This window comes from Oratosquilla oratoria, chromosome 30, assembly GCF_046742065.1.
Source record: "Oratosquilla oratoria isolate Oo_2021 chromosome 30, ASM4674206v1, whole genome shotgun sequence".
NCBI lineage: Eukaryota > Metazoa > Arthropoda > Malacostraca > Stomatopoda > Squillidae > Oratosquilla > Oratosquilla oratoria.
Genome location: NC_134806.1, coordinates 21,497,643 through 21,517,076, shown reverse-complemented (window position 1 = coordinate 21,517,076; position 19,434 = coordinate 21,497,643). Strand labels below are relative to the sequence as shown.

Below are 19,434 nucleotides of genomic sequence, written 5' to 3'. Positions count from 1 at the left end.
ATAAATGTAGCAAAAATATCTTCCAATAAAATAGGAAAAATATTTAAGAAAAATAATAATATTCGTAATAATCTCAGTGTCGTTTACCGTATTCCATGCAACGGTTGTCCGTCATCTTACTTCGGTGAGTCAGGTCAAGGGATCAATAAACGCTTGAGTGAGCACAAAAACGATCTCAGGGCTCATAGAACATCTAACTCCCTGGTTCGTCACCTGGACAAATGTGGACATCTACCTGATTGGAACAACACAGAAATTCTACACGAAGGATTTGAGAAGAAAATGAGAAAAACTGGGGAAGCTGCACATATCGCCACCAACAAGAACAACAGAGACGAATTTAAATGCCTATCGAAAGCAGCAAGTGTCCTAATAATTAAATCGTTAGCCAAAGGGAAAACATGACGCTCATACCTTGGCGGGTTCCCTCTCACTACGAATATAAGAACTGTGATCCGTCTGTAATGCTGTAGTCCTCTGAAGAAGACCAAGTTGGTCACAACGTTAGGGCAATAAACTCTATTCCCAACACATCTTCGTTTGCCCTTCCCCACCCACATTCTCTCTCTCATTTATATATATATATATATATATATATATATATATATATGTATATATATGTATATATATATATATATATAAAATATGTATATATATATATAACATATGTATATATATATATATATATATATATATATATATATATATACACGGAGGGATCAGCTTGATGAGTGTCGTTGGGAAGGCTTATGGGAGGGTCTTGATTGAAAGGATTTGGAGGGAGCGGAGGGGGTGGTTGGCGGGGAGCAGTGTGGCTTTGGGACAGGTGGGGGATGTGTAGGTCAGATCTTTGTTGAAAGACAGATATGTGAGAAAGCTATGGGAAAGGGTAAGGATGTTTTTTGGGCTTTTGTTGATCTGGAAGGGACTTGCGACGGGGTGGACAGGGGGGCACTGTGGGAGGTGCTGCAGATGTGTGGGATAGGAGGAAGGCTGTTGGGAGCGGTCGGGAGTTTTTATGAGAGATGTGGAGCTTGCGTTGGGATTGGAAATGGAGAGAGTGAATGGTTTGAGGTGAAGGTAAATGCTGGGGTGGTGGGTCGGGGGTTGGAGATGATTGAGGAAAGTGGAGAAAAGTTGGAGGTGGGCCAGCTGTTGTTTGCTGACGACGCTGCGCTTGTGGCAGGATCGGAGGAGTGATCGGGGAGGTTGGTGACAGAGTTTGGGAGGGTGTGTGAAAGAAGGAAGCTGAGGGTAAATGTGGGCGAGGGTAAGGTGATGATATGGACAAGGGGAGAAAGTGGCAGTAGGCTGGAGGTGAGCGTTAGGGGGGAGAGGCTGGAGGAGGTGGATAGTTTCAGATGCTTGGGTGCGAATGTGACGGGAAGGGGTGGGGGTGGTGGTGGAGGTGGAGTGTAGATTGGGAGAAGCGAGTAAATGCCTTGGTGGATTAAAAAGTGTAATGAGATATAGACATCTGAAAATGGATGCTAAGAGGAGGTTATAGGAAGGAGTGATTGTGCCAACAGCACTGTATGGGGCAGAAACATGGAACATGAGAGAGGAAGAGAGAAGGAGTTTGAATGTGTTTGAGATGAAATGTCTGAGATGTATGATAGGGGTTACTAGGCTAGATGGAGTGAGAAATGAGGAGGTGAGGAGGAGAACAGGGGTGGAAAGGGAGCTGGGAGATAGGGTTGATGAAAGAGTATTAGGATGGTTTGGATACATGGAAAGAATGAGTGAAGAAAGATTAGTAAAAGAAGTTTGGAAGGCGGAGGTGGAAGGAGTGAATATGAGGGGGCGTCATAGGATGAGGTGGTTGGATGGGATGAAAGGGGCTTTACAAAAGAGAGGAATGTCTGTTGAGGAAGGACGGGAGAGGACAGAATATAGGGGGAGAAGGGTTGTGTATAGATGAGGCTGTGATGCATGAGGGGGAGTGGGTGAGGGATGGGTGTGAGGAAGTATGTATGAGAAAAAATTTGACACAGCCAGAAGGGATTTCTCCCCGTCTTCTCCTTTTCTGCATGAGGGGACGGAAAGGGGTGTCGCCGAATTTATGAAGCGGCCTTGCTGTGGATGTGCTGTGTCTTCCAACACTCCTTCTGACCTAGGGCAGTGGACAGGATGCAGGGGTGACCCGTCATCCAGGAGGTGCTTAGATAGGAGGGAGGGAGGAGGGTGGAGGGGAGTGGAATATATGGGAAATAAAATGGGTGGGAGTGATTTCTATGCCTTTTTATTTTTGGCTACCCCCCGTGTAGGGGGAAAAGCCGTTGGTATATGTATGTATGTATGTATGTATGTATGTATATATACATATATACATATATATATATATATATATATAAATATATATATATATATATATATATATATATATATATTACATTATTTGGTAAAAAAATATATATATATATTTTTAGAGGCATTCATTCTCCAAACTTTCCTCAATTTTTATCCCGACACTTATCTGAAAGACAGAAAGTAAATTTAGGGATATTATTGGTGAATCTCTTTTGCTGAGGATCGTCGATATATAAGGATTATAGTTCACAGACCCAGAGAAGAAAACAGGAGGGGAAGTAATTATGGATGAGAGGAATGGAAAATATGGTGACGTATGATTACCAGAGAAGGCAAGAGATAATCATATACTCAGAAGAAAGAATGTAAACTGAGAAGATGAAGAGTTACTTAAAAAGGGGTGTATGATAGAGATTTTGGTGATACGCCGAAGTGAAAACAAACGAGTATTACAGTAGAAGATTATAAAAAGATAGATGATACTGATAACCTTTCAAAGGTGTTATGGGGAGTATGGTACTACAAAAAAGAGAAGTCCTGTGGGGGAAGAGCAAAGGCAATTAACAAGCAATACGGAAGGAGTATACAGGGAAAAGTGAAGAAAGACAAGTCACAATAGTTTGGAACGAGTGAGAGCAAATAACGAGGGTTATGCAGAAGAGTATAAAAAAAAAAAAAAAATCCCGATGGAGTTGAAATGTAGAATCTACTTTTCTGCATTAGGGGACGGAGAGAGGGGGTCGCCAAATTAATGAAGCGACCTTACTGTGAATTTGCTGTGTCTTAAGACCCTTTTTCTGACCCAGGGCAGTCGACAAGATACAGTGATGACCCATCATCTAGGAGGTGCCAAGATAAGAGGGAGGGAAGAGGGTAGAGGGGAGTGGAGTATGTAGGGGATAGAATAGGTGGGAGTGGTTTCTGTGTCTTTGTCTTTTGGCTACCTCCCGTGTAAGGGGAAAAATAGCCTTTGGTGTATGTATGTATGTATGTATGTATGTATGTATGTATGTATGTATGTATGTATGTATGTATATGTGTGTGTGTGTATGTATGTATGTATGTATGTATGTATGTATGTATGTATGTATGTATGTATGTATGTATGTATGTATGTATGTATGTATGTATGTATGTATGTATGTAAGTATGTATATATGCATGTATGTATGTATATATGTATGCATGTATGTATGTATGTATATGTATCAGCGAAAAAATACACGGGATCGACGAGCGATTTCGCTCGGGAAAGTTCCAATGTCGCTCTCACAAATCCAATAGCGGGAGCGATCCCCCCCCCCAAAAAAAAATTGCTCCCGCGGCAAGATTCAACATTTTGCATGCATTAATTATCCATCATTTGGTAATCCCTGAATCCCATCACCATTGATGAAAGGATCAGAGCAAACACAACTTACCCGTGATCAATCATTGCATTATCAATCGATATCATAAACGCAACACATCAATCAACTTTAATTTGTTGATGTACGTACGTATGTGTACGCGGTATAGCTGCTAGAGTTCAATGGCTTACCTAGCCTAGCTTCGTATCAGCTGCAAGCGTGCCTATACTAGTACATGTTGACTAGAGTCTACACGACTATCGTGCTACATAATGTCGCTAGTTGCGAATTGCATGGTACCTGTATGCAGGGAAGTTTATTGGTTGCATGCAGCTAGCTGCCCAACCAACGCGCTGACTACATGTACAATGCACCATACCCAATACCACATCACCTCATGCATACGTACACTGTACATATACAAACTCGCTCGAGGTCTAGGAGGGAAACTGGGAAATCCCATTTATAACCTCGTTTGCGTATTTGTGAGAAAACAAAATAGAATAAAATGTTTGGTTAGTAATTGAAAGTAGATAAATTTAAGTATAAATATGAACATTTGATAATTATATATTTAGTTCATAAATGTGGATCTTTGGAGGGAGAATAAAGAATACAAAAATAAAAAAATTATTCGTTAGCTAGCTTAGGTTTACGGTAGCTAGGTCTACGTTCGTACGTCACGTCCATGCCAAACTTTCGATGATCGTACATCATGGAGCGATTTCTAGTGAAGCGAGTGAAGATGGTTTGCTCTCAGATTCAGTCTTTTCTGAATCGAAGGAGAGTGTTTTGACGGCAGGAACCGCTTCTGGACCAGCAAAGCCTAATTCAAACTCTACGGGCAAGGGGCAAGGAAAACGAAAACCAGTAAAGCATGAATCTACTATACGCTCGTGGAACCTAGATTGGCTTCAAGTGGATCGGGGCAGTGATGGTACTCTAACGGTGTATTGCAAGGCTTGTCGTGCATTTCCACCCCCAACCTCCCCCCAAAATTAAAGGCTGATTTGTTAAAAAATATATATATATATATTTTTCATGCACAAGAGTATTTATTTATTTATTGGGGATTATTTGGCATCAGATGTACATGAGTAATGAGTCAGCCTTCCAAGAGTTTGAAGGAAAACGAACCTGCAAAAACATGGCTCTCGAAGTATAAAAAACGGCTCTGATAATTAAAAAAAAATGGCTCTGGTGAAATTTAGAAGAAAAAAAGAAAAATGACTCTGGAAAAAATAAAAGTATTTTTTCCCTGATATATGTATATATATATAAATATATGTATATATATACAGTATATATATATATATATATATATATATATATACACAAACACACACACACACATATATATGTGTATATATGTGTATATATATATATATATATATATATATATATATGTATGCATATGTGTATATATATATGTATATATGTATATATATATATATATATATATGTGTGTGTGTATATATATAATATATATATATGTATATATATACATATACATATAAATATATATATATATATATATACATATATATATATACTGTATATATATATATACATATATATACAGTATATATATATATATATATATATATATATATATATATATATATATATATATACATACATATATCTATTGTACATTATTTAGTAAAAAAAAAAATGCTTTTTAGAGGCATTCATTCTTCAAACTTTCCTCAATTTTTATCCCGACTCTGATCTGGAAAATAGAAGGTAAATTTAGTCTCAGATTTTTACGAATAACATTGGTGGATCACTTTTGCTGAGGATCGTCTATATATAAGGATTATAGTTCACAGGCCCAGAGTAGAAAACAGGAGTGGAAGTAATTATGGATGAGAGGAATGGAAAATATGGTAACGTATGATTAGGAGAGAAGGCAAGGGATAATCATGTGTTTAGAAGAAAGAGTATAGTCTGAGAAAATTAAGAGTTATTTGAAAAGGGGTATATGATGGATATTTTGGTGATACACCGAAGTGAAAACAAGCGAGTATTACAGTAGAATATTATAAAAAGATAGATGATACTTATAACCTTTTAAAGGTGTGATGGGGAGTATGGTACTACAAAAAAGAGAAGTCCTGTGGGGGAAGAGCAAAGGCAAATAACAAGCAATACGGAAGGAATATACAGGGTAAAAAGTAGAAAGACAAGTCATAATGGTTTGGAACGATGAGAGCAAATAACGAGGGTTATGCAGAAGAGTATGAAAAAACAAAACAATCCCGATGGAGTTAAATGTCGAATCTCATGGTGATATAGAAAAATAAACTCAGAGCATTAAAGGCAATAGTAAAATGTACTGAAGGCGTAATAGCCCGAAAGAAAAAAACGTAATAAGATAATTAATAAATAAGATATTTTAGGCCAAAGACACCTGCTTTGGACGGAGTTAAGCTTCTCCTGACTTAAGCTCTTCACCTTTGGGAGTTAATTATACTAGGAAAACTGAAAGTGTGTCAGATCCCTGAAAAGAAGATTTGTGCCAATGATAAGTAGTAGCAGCAGAGCCAATTCGTTGATTAGAGAGCCTTGAGGAAGTCCTTACCCATACCATATGAAATTTACTGGACTTGGAGAAACTTCATGCAACGGTGTAAGACTTTCTACGAAGAAGTGGAAGCGAGGACGGGAGTGGAACTCCAGGATATGAGTAGAATTCTAGAAGCTGGAGAAAAATGAGTGGAGGTGGAGAATAAAATTGAATGGTGACACTGACTTACAATGGAATGCCATACCGACAGAGGAGCTTTCGGCTCAAAACGAGGTCAAAGGCAGAACATTATAATTTAGAATCAAACAGGCAGAATATAGTAAACTAGCAGATAGATTAATTGAAAAGACTATATAAACGCACAAATGAATACATAAGCATAAATGAATACATAATCAACGAATAGACAGATAAACAAATAACTAGACAAAAAAGGTAAATATATATCTAAATGAATAAATAAATTATATATATATATATATATATAGATAGATAGATAGATAGATAGATAGATAGATAGATAGATAAGCGAATGAATGAATAAACAAATTAATAAACAAATTATAAAATATATAATTAAATAAATTAAGAAATAGATAGATAAATAATTTCACGATACTACCCCTAGCCAGCATTCCGTGCTTGGCTCTCGTCGAGAACGGACCTACACCTGAAGGTGCGAAACTATCGCCGTCAACTACTTGAATCCAGTGCTCGTCGTTAACGACTCGTACCGGCTGTCTCAAGTTGTGTTACAGTGCTACAAACTACTGCGCGCTAGTAAATCAGCCTACCTTCTTATCAAGGCCCTCCCTTCCTCGATGGAATACTCGGGGTCGGAAGCGGCGTCCAGCTTAGAGCAGGACTTAATGATTTCCGACACTGATGACGACATTAGTGTTAACCACTGGCCCGACCTGCCTCGTCCTACCTCCACTCCCCATCACCCTCCAACAACCACCCAGCATGATACCCACCAGTCTACAGCGCTCCCCAGTACCAAACGGCGGGCCGACGACACCTCTACCTTCCCCGCAGGAGAATGTCAACCGCCTGCTGCCAAGACGATCAAGGGAACCTCAAGTGAGTGTAATAAGGCTCCTATTCGCCCTACCCTGCCTAATCACAGTGCTACTCCCGTTGCCCCCACCCGACCCTCACCCGCCCTTCCAGCATTTGCTCCCCGAGACAAGTATATTAAGTTGGCCTTTAGCGGGAACCCATCCACAGAAGTTAAACTCCGCTGGCTGTCAACTATCACCAAGACTTTCCACCTGCAACGGGATACGGCCGAGGTTAAGATGGCTGCACTCACCTCTCGATTCATCTACATATCAAGACAACGCACAGACATCCTGGACCGAGTTACTACAAATGAATTTATGTCACTGCCTCTTCTCCCTCAAGACTCCCCCGAAAGACCTCGTAAGTACCCCCAATACCTGCTCACTCGCTATCCCGTTGACGTGGATCACAAGCTTGCCCTACAGCTCCCAGGAGTACACTCAGCCAGGCGCTTCATGCAGAACGGTACCCCCATCAACCGCATTGTTATTGTGTGGAGCCTCCCCGAAACACCCCCCGACACCATTACCTTTGACTTCCTCCCCCTCCTCCCCCCGTGTCAAGTCCAAAGACTCCGTGACGACCGACCCTGGTGCTACAGGTGTTGGGGTATCGGTCACATATCCAGGTACTGCTCCGCCTCCCCTAAGTGTGCCTGGTGTGCCGCCGCCCATGAATCCAGAGAATGTCCCGTCCGAAGTGCGCCCCCGCCCCCATCTGCGACTACTTCCACCTCTGAACCGCCACCACAGCCGAACCCATCACAATGGAAGTGCCCCCGATGTCTACAGCCAGGTGTCAACGTCTGGCACGGCTGTACTCGGCGCCAGACCCAGACCAATGGCCCCACCTCAGCCCCACCACCTCCTCCCCCTGCCCGGACTGTTCTCTCTGCTCCCACCCCCCCTCAGCAAGACGCTGCCCTCCGTAAGGCCGTTGCAGCCCTTCAGGCGCGATGTGCAGCACTCGAGGACCGCTTCGCCTCCATTGACACCAGGATTGACAGCCTTGTCTCAGGCCAAACTACTACTGCCACCAGACTCTCCACACTGGCGGAATCCCAACAAACCCTCGTCTCCTCCATCTCCATGCTTGCCGAGAGAATGGAATCCATTGCAACTCGTCTCGACAAACTCTGTAAGTTACAACCCAGTACTAGCCAGTCTTCCTCGAATCGTCCATCCACCTCCACACTCCGGTCTCCTACTAGCAAACGCAACGTTCGTAACTAACATTCACCTAGACCTCCTTTCATGGAACATCAATGGTATCACCAACCACAAAAAGTACACACAATTGAAGGCATATGTACAGACACATCACCCTTGTGTCATTTTTCTACAGGAGGCGTTTCCAAACCGGCCCAACACTGCACCACAGGCACCCTCCCTTCCCGGATATATCCCCTATATTCATACGATACGAAACGGTCTTCTAACATACATACACAATACACTGATACACCGTCTTCTGCGCTCCTCTACAGACCCTGACATAACATTCCAACTCTTCGAGATAGAAATTGGGGGCGGAATCCTACAGCTCTGCAATATCTACTCTGCTCCCGCACGTCTTCGTCCAACCACTCTTCCACCACCTACGATCAAAGGTATAATATACGCAGGGGATTTCAATGCTCGACATCCTGCATTGGGAGATCGTCCTGGTGTTCACCTACTATCCTTCATCCGACAACATCATCTGACCCGCTGGGACACAGGTGGCGCCACACACTCCCGGGGAGGCACCCTGGACCACGTCCTCACCTCTGGCTTGGTATCATCCCGCATCCAGTGCTCCTCAGTACCTGCATTATTCTCAGACCATATTGCTCTTCTCTTCCACTATTCTCTTCCTACGATACCTACACCCCCTATCACACGCCTACGCCTCACCATACCCCCCAAATACTGCCCGACGTACATTTCATACATGACCTGCATACTACCTACCTTAGACTGTTCCTCCCCCGACCAGTTATATAATAGCCTTGTCTCCGCCACCCACGACTTTTACAGGCTTTACGTATCACGACCCCACCTCCAACGTCGCCCTCCTCCTCACTCGTGGTACCTAGACACCCGACTTCAGGACGCACAGAAAGAAGCGGAGCGCGTTGGACTCATGTTCCAAACTAACCCATCTCCTGAACTACTTCATCGTTACCAGCAATCCAGAGACAATTTGACAACCCTCCTAGAATGTGTAAGTACTGACTCCTGGAAGAGATTCACGGACAGAATTAATCACCAAACTAGTGTAGCCTCCATGTGGCACCTTATTCGCAGGGTAATTAAGAAGACTCCTGCTACTGCCCGTCATCATTCCCCCACCGTATTTGCCGAACAGCTCATCGTCACGTGGTCAAACCAGTCCAACCCTGCCAACCTACCTACCCCCGTCCAGGATGCCCTCTCCTCCGGTGCTTTTGCTCGTGGACTCCGCTTAGTACATGCTCTGCTGCAAGAGGATGATGAAGAAAATATACCAATAACTGAAGATGAACTACGACGTGCTCTCTTGAGAGGTAAAGCCACGTCCCCTGGGGATGATGGCATTACCTACAATGTGCTACGATTACTGCACCGTGTACCCGGTAACCCCCTCCTTCGCCTCTACAATATGTGTCTACGAGATGGATATATCCCACATGCCTGGACCACGAGTACAATAATCCCCATACCCAAGCCCGGTACAGCAAATTTCAGGCCCATCTCCCTTACATCCTGCTTCTGCAAAGTAATGGAAAGAATCTTGCTCACCCGACTGATGTACCAACTACAAGATCGCCTTTCTCCACGTCTCTTCGGCTTTCTACCCCAACGCAGCACCCATCACTGCCTCGTCGACTTATATTCTCGCCTCTCCCGTGACAGTGTTGTGGCATTTATAGATCTAAAAAGTGCATTTGATATAGCAAACCGAGACGTTATTTTAGATCAATTAATTGACTTTGGAATTAAGGGCAAATTACTACGATGGATTAAGGGCTACCTCAGTAACCGGACCTCCCGTGTCTTCTTTAGCGGTGCCTACAGCTCCTCACGGGATTTTCATCTCGGCACTCCTCAAGGAGGGGTACTAAGTCCATTTCTCTTTAATATACTTATGCATCGTCTCCTCACGTCTTTGCCCACTATTCCTGAGGTCACAATTACATGTTATGCAGATGACCTATGTATTCACTCTACCTCCCCAACACACCTACAACTCTTTCTTACTTCTCTCTCCCAAGCTTCTGCTAACTGTGGCCTTGTTGCTTCCCCACAGAAGAGCAGAATTTTCTCCTACCGCCCTCCTGCCACGCTGCCAGAGTTCATGATTGGAGACTGCATCATCCCACTAAGCTCCCAGTACTGCTACCTTGGTGCACCAGTACGAATCTCGGAAACTCTTTCTGCCCGGCGTCAATCCCATACCGTAATTCGTGAATTGCTAGATCGTCTACAACGTCGGCTCCGGCCTCTCCAGTGGCTCACCAACAACTCTTCCGGTATCTCCATCCCCGTGGCCAGAACTGACTATATTACTTTTATACGCTCTGTTGTTGATTACCTCTCCCCTGCCTTAATTCAACTTCCTCGATATGCTTTAGAGCCACTGGAGATTTTTCAGAATAAAGCCATGAGAATCATTCTCGGTTGCCCAATGACTACCAGAATTGTCAACATGCAACGGGAATTACGGCTTCCATCCCTAGTTGAGAGGATTTATTCTAATGTCACCTGCCTCACAGTTAAGTGTATACACTTTCCCCACATCTCACCGCACTTCACAGCACTGGTCAGAGATTCTCTCGGCCCCGCTCCGCCCGTCCCCCGCCTCATGCCCCCCGGTCGCCGTCTTATAAAGTCTATCTCCTCCTTCATTCGCAGCCTAGATTTACACGTACCAGTAGCTGACATACCACCAGGCCCTCCCCCGTGGACGCTACCATCGCCTGTGATTAGCTTCACTCCTACAGCAAAATGTGACCCACCTCCTCTACAACTACAGCTAGCCTTGGAACATGTTACCCAGGTAACATCCTCCATCACTGCTCCGCATCGCCTCTACACTGACGGGTCACTACAATCGGATGGTGCAGCTGGAGGAGCAGTCTACTCACCTGACCTACCGCCGCCTCCTGAGGGCTGGGTCGGCCGTCGACTCAGAGATCACTCCAGCTCCACGTTGTGTGAACTATACGCCATCTTAGATGCTATCAGTCTCGTTTGCCAAAGAGGAGTGAATGCTGTCATTATATGTGACTCTAAGCCTGCACTGCAATCCCTCACCGCTATTCATCCCACTCACCATTCTGTTGTACAACAAATCCTTTCCTTTCTATCCCTACTAACTATCCGTAATCTCTGCATTGAATTTATTTGGATTCCATCTCATGTAGGTTTGCACCACAACACCAAAGTAGACCGCCTAGCAAAAGAAGCCTGCCGACTCCCCCGTCGTGGTGATGGACGACCTCTCTCCCTGCTATGTTACCTCAACAGGGTCCGCTCCGCTGCACTTCTGCCTGAGCAACGTCGACGGGACACCGAGAGACCCTTCAGTGTCACCATCACCCACTACGAATCCGTATGCCGCCACAAATACAAGTACCGCCGCAAGGGACTTATGGTTCGTCGCCACAATGTTGTATCAGCCCGACTGCGACTAGGCTACCGTCCACCGTGGCAGGTCGCCGGGGTGGAGGGCGAGCCTGTATTCACAGAATGTCGCCTATGCCACGCTCCACTAGCCAACACCATCGAGCACTACTGCCTAGCGTGCCCCACTGTAAAACATCTAATACCCCAGGGACTACCATTAGATGCAATCTGTCGTCATCTCCTATCACAAAATAGACTAGATGAAATACTTGTCCGTTACCCCCGCTTTGGTGGGTTCTCATAATACCTGATGCCCTGCGTGACATCTCAGTCTTATTCCCCTTTGAATGAATGTACAATACCCAGTGTCATATATATTACCTGCAACCCATGTATTTGTTTGTGTATATAAGTGTATGTGTACGTGTGTAAGCATGTGCATACCAGTTGCCTTACTACATTCATTATGAAAACCTCCCCCACTGTATGACGCTAATGCGTAATAAGTTAAAAAAAAAAAAAAAAAAAAAAAAAAAAAAAAACCCTAGCCAGGTGACACGATGCCCCTTCCGGGTGTCAATATACCCATTGACCTAAATGACACTCTTCCAACTACCACTATCCTTCCACTTCGCTATTTCTTCAAAGGAACAAGCAGTCAGTCTTCTCCCCCTCCCCCAACTTGGGTCGTTCCTCAGCAAAGCGATAGTTTGGCAGTTTGGCCTAAGCAATCGTCCTCAGCCAATCACTGGCCAGGACGTTAGCCTAGATTGAATATATATGCCAGGCATTTCCAAAACTCAGCCCAAAAAATTACCAGAAATATACAACGCAATTTGGATTAATCAAGAATTCCCAAAAACATGGAAACATGCCCACGTCATACCTATTCTCAAAAAGGTATGACGTGGTATGCAAACTATTGGAACGTATGGCCAATAACAGATTAAACTTTATTCTACATACATACATATACCAAGGCTTTTTCCCCCTTACAAGGGAGGTAGCCAAAAAGAAAAAGGCATAAACTCATTCCCAACCATTTCATCCCTGAATACACTCCACACCCCTCCACCCTCCCTCTTATCTTAGCACCTCGTGAATGACGGGTCATCCCTGCACCTTGTCCACTGCCCTGGGTCAGAAGCAGTGTCGCAAGACACAGCACATCCACAGCAAGGCCGCTTCATTAAATCGGCGACCCCCCCTCTCCGTCCCCCCATTGCATAAAAGGAGAGGACGGGGAGAAATCCCTTCGGGCTGCGTCAAAATTTGCTCACACATACTACCTCACCCCCTATCCACTCGCCCATTCCTCCTCATGTTATCACAACATCATCCATATACAACCATTCTCATTTCACCCCTGTCTTCTGCCCTCTCCCGTCCTTCCTCAACAGACATTCCCCTCTTCTCCAAAGCCCCCTTCACCCCATCCATCCACCTCATCCTAGGACGCCCCTAATGTTCACTCCCTCCACATCTGCCTTCCACACCACTTTTACTAGTCTTTCTTCACTCATTCTTTCCATGTGTCCAAACCATCCTAATATTCTTTCATCAACCCTATCTCCCAGCTCCCTTTCCACCCCCGTTCTTCTCCTCACCTCCTCAATTCTCACTCTATCTAGCCTAGTAACCCTCATCATACTTCTCAGACACCTCATCTCAAACACATTCAAACTCCTTCTCTCTTCTTCTCTTATGTTCCATGTTTCTGCCCCATACAGTGCTGTTGGCACAATCACTCCTTCATACAGTCTCCTCTTAGCATCCATTCCCAAATGTCTATTCCTCATTACACTTTTTAATCCACCAAGGCATTTACTCGCTTCTCTCAATCTACATTCTACCTCCACCTTTCCCTGCCACATTTGCACCCAAGTATCTAAAACTATCCACTTCCTCCAGTCGCTCTCCCTTAATGCTCACTTCCAGACTACTGCCACTTTCACCCCTTGTACATCTCATCACCTTTCTTTTACCCACATATATCTTTAGCTTTCTTCTATCACATACTCTCCCAAACTCTGCCACCAACTTCCTCAATCCCTCCTCCGATGCTACCACAAGCGCATACCTATTCTCAAAAAGGTATGACGTGGTATGCAAACTATTAGAACGTATGGCCAATAACAGATTAAACTTTATTCTAGAGTCTCAAAATTTAATAGTTCCTGCCCAATATGGTTTCTGGAAAAATCGAAGTAGTCTCGACCATTTGGTGAACTTAGAACACGATATCCTCTCAAGTTTCGAGAGGGAAGACTACTTTGTTGCTTGTTTTTTAGATTTAGAAAGAGCCTACGACATGGCATGGCGACATGGTATCCTCGAAAAACTCTATGCACTTGGCCTTAGAGGGAATCTTCCTATTTTCATTCAAAATTTCTTAAAAGAACGTACATTTTCCGTTAAAAATCAAAATTACTTTTCAGCAGTACGCACACAAGAAAATGGCGTACCACAGGGAAGTTTGTTAAGTCCCACCATATCTATGCTACTCATAAACTATATTCTACCCGCTCCACCTCGGAACCTTAAATATTCATTATATGCTGACGACGTCGGAATCTGGCATTCCTCACCGAACGCCAAGTTTTAGGGCTCTCGCGTACAACTTGCTATGGACTCGCTCCAGGACTGGTCTGACAAATGAGGATTTAAGTTTTCGGAATTAAAGTCAACAGTAATTGTATTTTCACGCAGAGCCCAGGCAGAAATAAATCTGCAATTACATGGTAGTCCCATTCCAGTACAAAATTCAACCTTTTTCCTTGGCCTGAAACTGGACTCCAAGCTAAACTGGAAGGCCCATGTAAAATATCTAGTTGATGCGTGCAACAAGAAAATTAATTTGCTACGTAAACTAACGGGGACAAACTGTGGAGCAGATAGGAAATCCCTGCTAATGATTTATAAGTCCCTAACACCATCCAAATCAAAGGCCTACGAATAGCACTTGGAGCATTAAGCTGCACAAGAATCGAGATGCTGGAAGTTGAAGCAAATGTCCCCCCCCTCCACTACAGGCTCGAGCACCTCACACTCCGATACGCCGCCAAAGTGCTTCGCAGCCAACGACATCCGTGCAAGCAAACGGTAAAACAACACGAGCACTTCACTAACTCCAGCCTAAATCCCTTTTCCATGAGGATCCGATCCTTGTGCGAGCAGTATTCAGTGCCACTGTGGTCAATAGAAAAGAAGAAAACTATGTACATACCGCCGTGGAAAAAACATCGCCCTGAAGGTCAACACCAACCAAGACCTCAGGAAAAAATCGTCTTCCATAGAAGAACTACAACAGAAGACCCTAGAAATTATCAACCAGTACAATGACCACAGGGTAATGTACACGGATGGCTCCAAGTGCGGCCACAATACTGGGACAGGGTTATACAGTACCAAAACCTGGATGATGTTCAGATTGCCGGACCATACGAGCATATATATCGCCGAACTCTTCGGTATATACAAAGCCATAGAAAATGCTTAATCTGACACACATAGTAACTTCGTCATATTCAGAGACTCCTTGAGCGCACTGCAATCAATTAAGACAGGTTGTCGCATGAGTAAAGGCAACGCCGAGATTGGTGTTACTATTTGTTTGAGCGTTCACGCTAGGTCACGTGAGCTCATGACGTCCCGCGATAGGTCAGCGTAGGTCACGTGCTCTCATAGCATCTCGCGATAGGTCAGCGTCATTCGGACGCGACCTAGAGGTGACTATTATTGTGACGTAGTATGACACGTGACGCAGATGCTAGCAGCTGATTGGCAGACGTGCTAGGCCGACGCTTAAGGCGGCTAGCCCGCGGCCAGTCAAAAGAGATTCTCTCTGACTACGCTAGTAGACGGACGTGAGTCAAGCAGGTGGTGGTTACAGGACAAAGAGTAAGTGTGGTATTCTATTTTGTGCCGATAGTTCTCTCCCCCATTCAGCCTCCGCAACACATTCATATTCTGTGCTACATAATAAAAGAGCCAACACATTCTATGCGTTTTAGTCAATAGCCTAACCATTCGGACACTTACCATAAGGTAACCATATAGAGAATTTTCTCCTGGGCAAAATCATTAGCACACTGTCGATAACCAACAAGTCCATTACTCTTTCTTGGGTTCCCAGCCACATTGGGATCTTCGGGAACGAGAAAGCGCACACCTTAGCCAAATCTGCCTTAGAAAAGACTCCATTACAGACATACCCCTGGACACAGGAACCTTGAACTCTATTCTAAGGAAACGATTACACGCCCACTGGCAACTCCAGTGGGACAACCTTCACATCTCACACAAACAAAAGGAACACATAACAGACTGGTCGACATCATACAGAAACAACAGACGGGAGGAAATCGCTATAGCAAGACTGAGGATGAACTCGACCTACCTCACCCACCTATACCCATACATAAACGGCGTATTTCCTCCCCAATGCAACACCTGCAACCCCATGATATCCATAAAACACAAACTCGTACACTGCTCAAAATACAACACATAGCGCCAAGCACTCATACAACACTGCAAATTGAAAAAAATTCAGTTAAACACTGCAAATCTTCTGACCGATGACCGTTTACTTATTGACAAAGTAGTATTTTATTTGCGCACAACAGGACTATTATGGAAATTATAATGGTAGATTAAAAAGGATCGCAGGTTCACACCAGGCTTAATGACCTCATAATACGTCGATAGCCTTAAAGATAAAAAAAAAAAAAAAAAAAAAAAAAAAAAAAAATCAGCCCATCAGACGTCGGCAGCTCTTGGCAGCAGACAGTCCGTACTTGCACGAGCATAGTTATACTCGCTAGGGCTACTCCCTAGAGTTAACTTGTTCACATAATCCAACTTTACGTTGGATAGCCTTGTTGGCAGTTAACACTGCCACCTACTTCTGGGCACTTCCCAGCACTTTTACCTTTTGACATTCTTTCGTCATTTCGTAGCTCTACGGGATCCGCACAATCCCTTGTTGGCTCGTGAGACTTCTCTGTCGTCCGCCCCGGCGAAATCTAGCAAACTCTGTCGTAGTTGAGAAGTAGTGTAGACCCCGTACCCACTGGGCACACAGCGCCCTACTACGCGGCTGTCACCAGTCGCCAAAGGAACTGTGTGACCCCCATAATATTATATTCTTTGGCTCTGCTGAGCACATATTTTTGTGTACCAGGGGGCTTGTCCCCCCACCCCGACGCGCAGGATGGAGTCCAAGTGAACACGCCTCTCATAATCCTCACGTTCAGTTCCACAACCCTCCCTGATCATGTCAAAATTGGATATATCCATGTCCCAACACGACCATATCTCCCCAACGCCAAGTTTTAGGGCTCTCGCGCACAACTTGCTCTGGACTCGCTCCAGGACTGGTCTGACAAATGAGGATTTAAGTTTTCGGAATTAAAGTCAACAGTAATTGTATTTTCACGCAGAGCCCAGGCAGAAATAAATCTGCAATTACATGGTAGTCCCATTCCAGTACAAAATTCAACCTTTTTCCTTGGCCTGAAACTGGACTCCAAGCTAAACTGGAAGGCCCGTGTAAAATATCTAGTTGATGCATGCAACAAGAAAATTAATTTGCTACGTAAACTAACGGGTAATAAACTGTGGAGCAGATAGGAAAGCCCTGCTAATGATTTATAAGTCCCTAATTAGATGTAAATTAGACAATGGGTGTCAGATTTATGGTTCGGCAACACAAACCACGTTACAACCCCTGAACATCATCCAAAACAAAGGCCTACGAATAGAACTTGGAGCATTAAGTTGCACAAGAATCGAGAGGCTGGAAGTTGAAGTAAATGTCCTCCCCCTCCACTACAGGCGCGAACTCCTCGCACTCCGGTACACCACCAAAGTGCTCCGTAATCCTCGACATCCGTGCAAGGAAACGATAAACTAACACGAGCACTTCACCAACTCCAGCCTAAATCCCCATTCCATGAGGATCCGATCCTTGTGCGAATAGTATTCAGCGCCACTTTGGTCAATAGAAAAGTTGAAGACCCTATACATACCACCGTGGGAAAAGATCACCCTGAAGGTCAATAGCAACCAAGACTTCAGGAAAAAATCTTCTAACATAGAAGAACTCCGTCAGAAGATACTACAAATCATCAACGGGTACAACGACCACAGGGCACTGTACACAGACGGCTCCAAGTGAGGCCATAAAACAGGAACAGGGTTATATAGCATCAAAACCCGGATGATGTTCAGATTGTCGGACTATACGAGCATTTACATCGCCGAACTCTTTGCCATATACAAAGCGATAGAAAATGCTCAATCTGACACACATAGTAACTTCGTCATTTTCTCAGACTCATTAAGTGCATTAAAATCAATCAAGCCAGTTAACCATATGGAGAATTTTCTCCTGGGCAAAATCATCAGCACACTGTCGACGACCAACAAGTCCATTACTCTATCTTGGGTTCCCAGCCACATTGGGATCTTCGGGAATGAGAAAGCGGACACCTTAGCCAAATCTGCCTTAGAAAAAGACTCCACTACAGACATACCCCTGGACACAGGAACCTTGAACTCTATACTAAGGAAACAATCACACGCTGACTGGCAACTCCAGTGGGACAACCTTCACATCTCACACAAACAAAAGGAACACATAACAGACTGGTCGACATCATACAGAAACAACAGACGGGAGGAAATCGCCATAGCAAGACTGAGGATGAACTCGACCCACCTCACCCACCTAAACCCATACATAAACGGCGTATTTCCTCCCCAATGCAACACCTGCAACACTATACTATCCATAAGACATATACTCTTACACTGCTGAAGATGCAACACACAGCGCCAAGCGCTTATACAACACTGTAAACTAAAACAAAAACAAAACAAAATCAGCTAAACACTACAAATCTTTTGACCGATGACCGTTTACTTATTGACAAAGCAGTGTTTTATTTGCGCACTACAAGACTATTGTGGAAATTATAATGGTAGGTTAAAAAGGATCGCAGGTTCACACCAGGCTTAATGACCTCATTATAGGTCGATAGCCTTAAAGATAAAAAAAAAAAAAAAAAACTCAGTAGCATCAAACGTCGATAGCTAATGGCAGCAGATAGTTGGTACTTGTACGAGCAGTCACACTCGCTAGGGCTACTATCTAGAGTTGACTAGTTCTCTTAATCCAACTTTACGTTGATAGCTTTCTCCTTGGCAGTTAACACTGCCACCCACTTCTGGCATTTCCTAGCTCTTTTACTCATTGTCATTTTCGTCTCTTTGTAGCTCTCCGGGATCCGCACGAGTCCTTGTTGGCTCGTGAGACTCCTCTGTCGTCCGGCCCGGCGAAATCTAGCAAAATCTATCGCGGCTGTCACCAGTCGCCAAGGAACTGTGTGACCCCCACAATATTTTATTCTTTAGCTCTGCTGAGCACTTTTTTTTTTCTGTGCACCAAGGGGCTCGTCCCCCCACCCCGATGAGTAGGATGGAGTCTTCAACTTGATCTCTGCAAACTAGGAAAACCTCCCCAGACGACCCTAATATCGACCCGGACAAGGCAAGATACGTTTTTCTCCATTCTGACTAAACCCGC

The 19,434-nt window shown here is 44.2% G+C and overlaps 1 protein-coding gene across 1 annotated transcript; it reads left to right on the top strand.

The window, feature by feature from the left end:
• Nucleotides 1-6,859: 6,859 nt before the first annotated feature.
• Nucleotides 6,860-12,391, top strand: LOC143041047 (uncharacterized). The gene is made up of 2 exons (XM_076212665.1): nt 6,860-7,272; nt 11,642-12,391. The coding sequence occupies exons 1-2, from the start codon at nt 7,011-7,013 to the stop codon at nt 12,145-12,147; spliced, it is 768 nt and encodes a 255-aa protein (XP_076068780.1). The 5' UTR covers nt 6,860-7,010; the 3' UTR covers nt 12,148-12,391.
• Nucleotides 12,392-19,434: the final 7,043 nt, after the last annotated feature.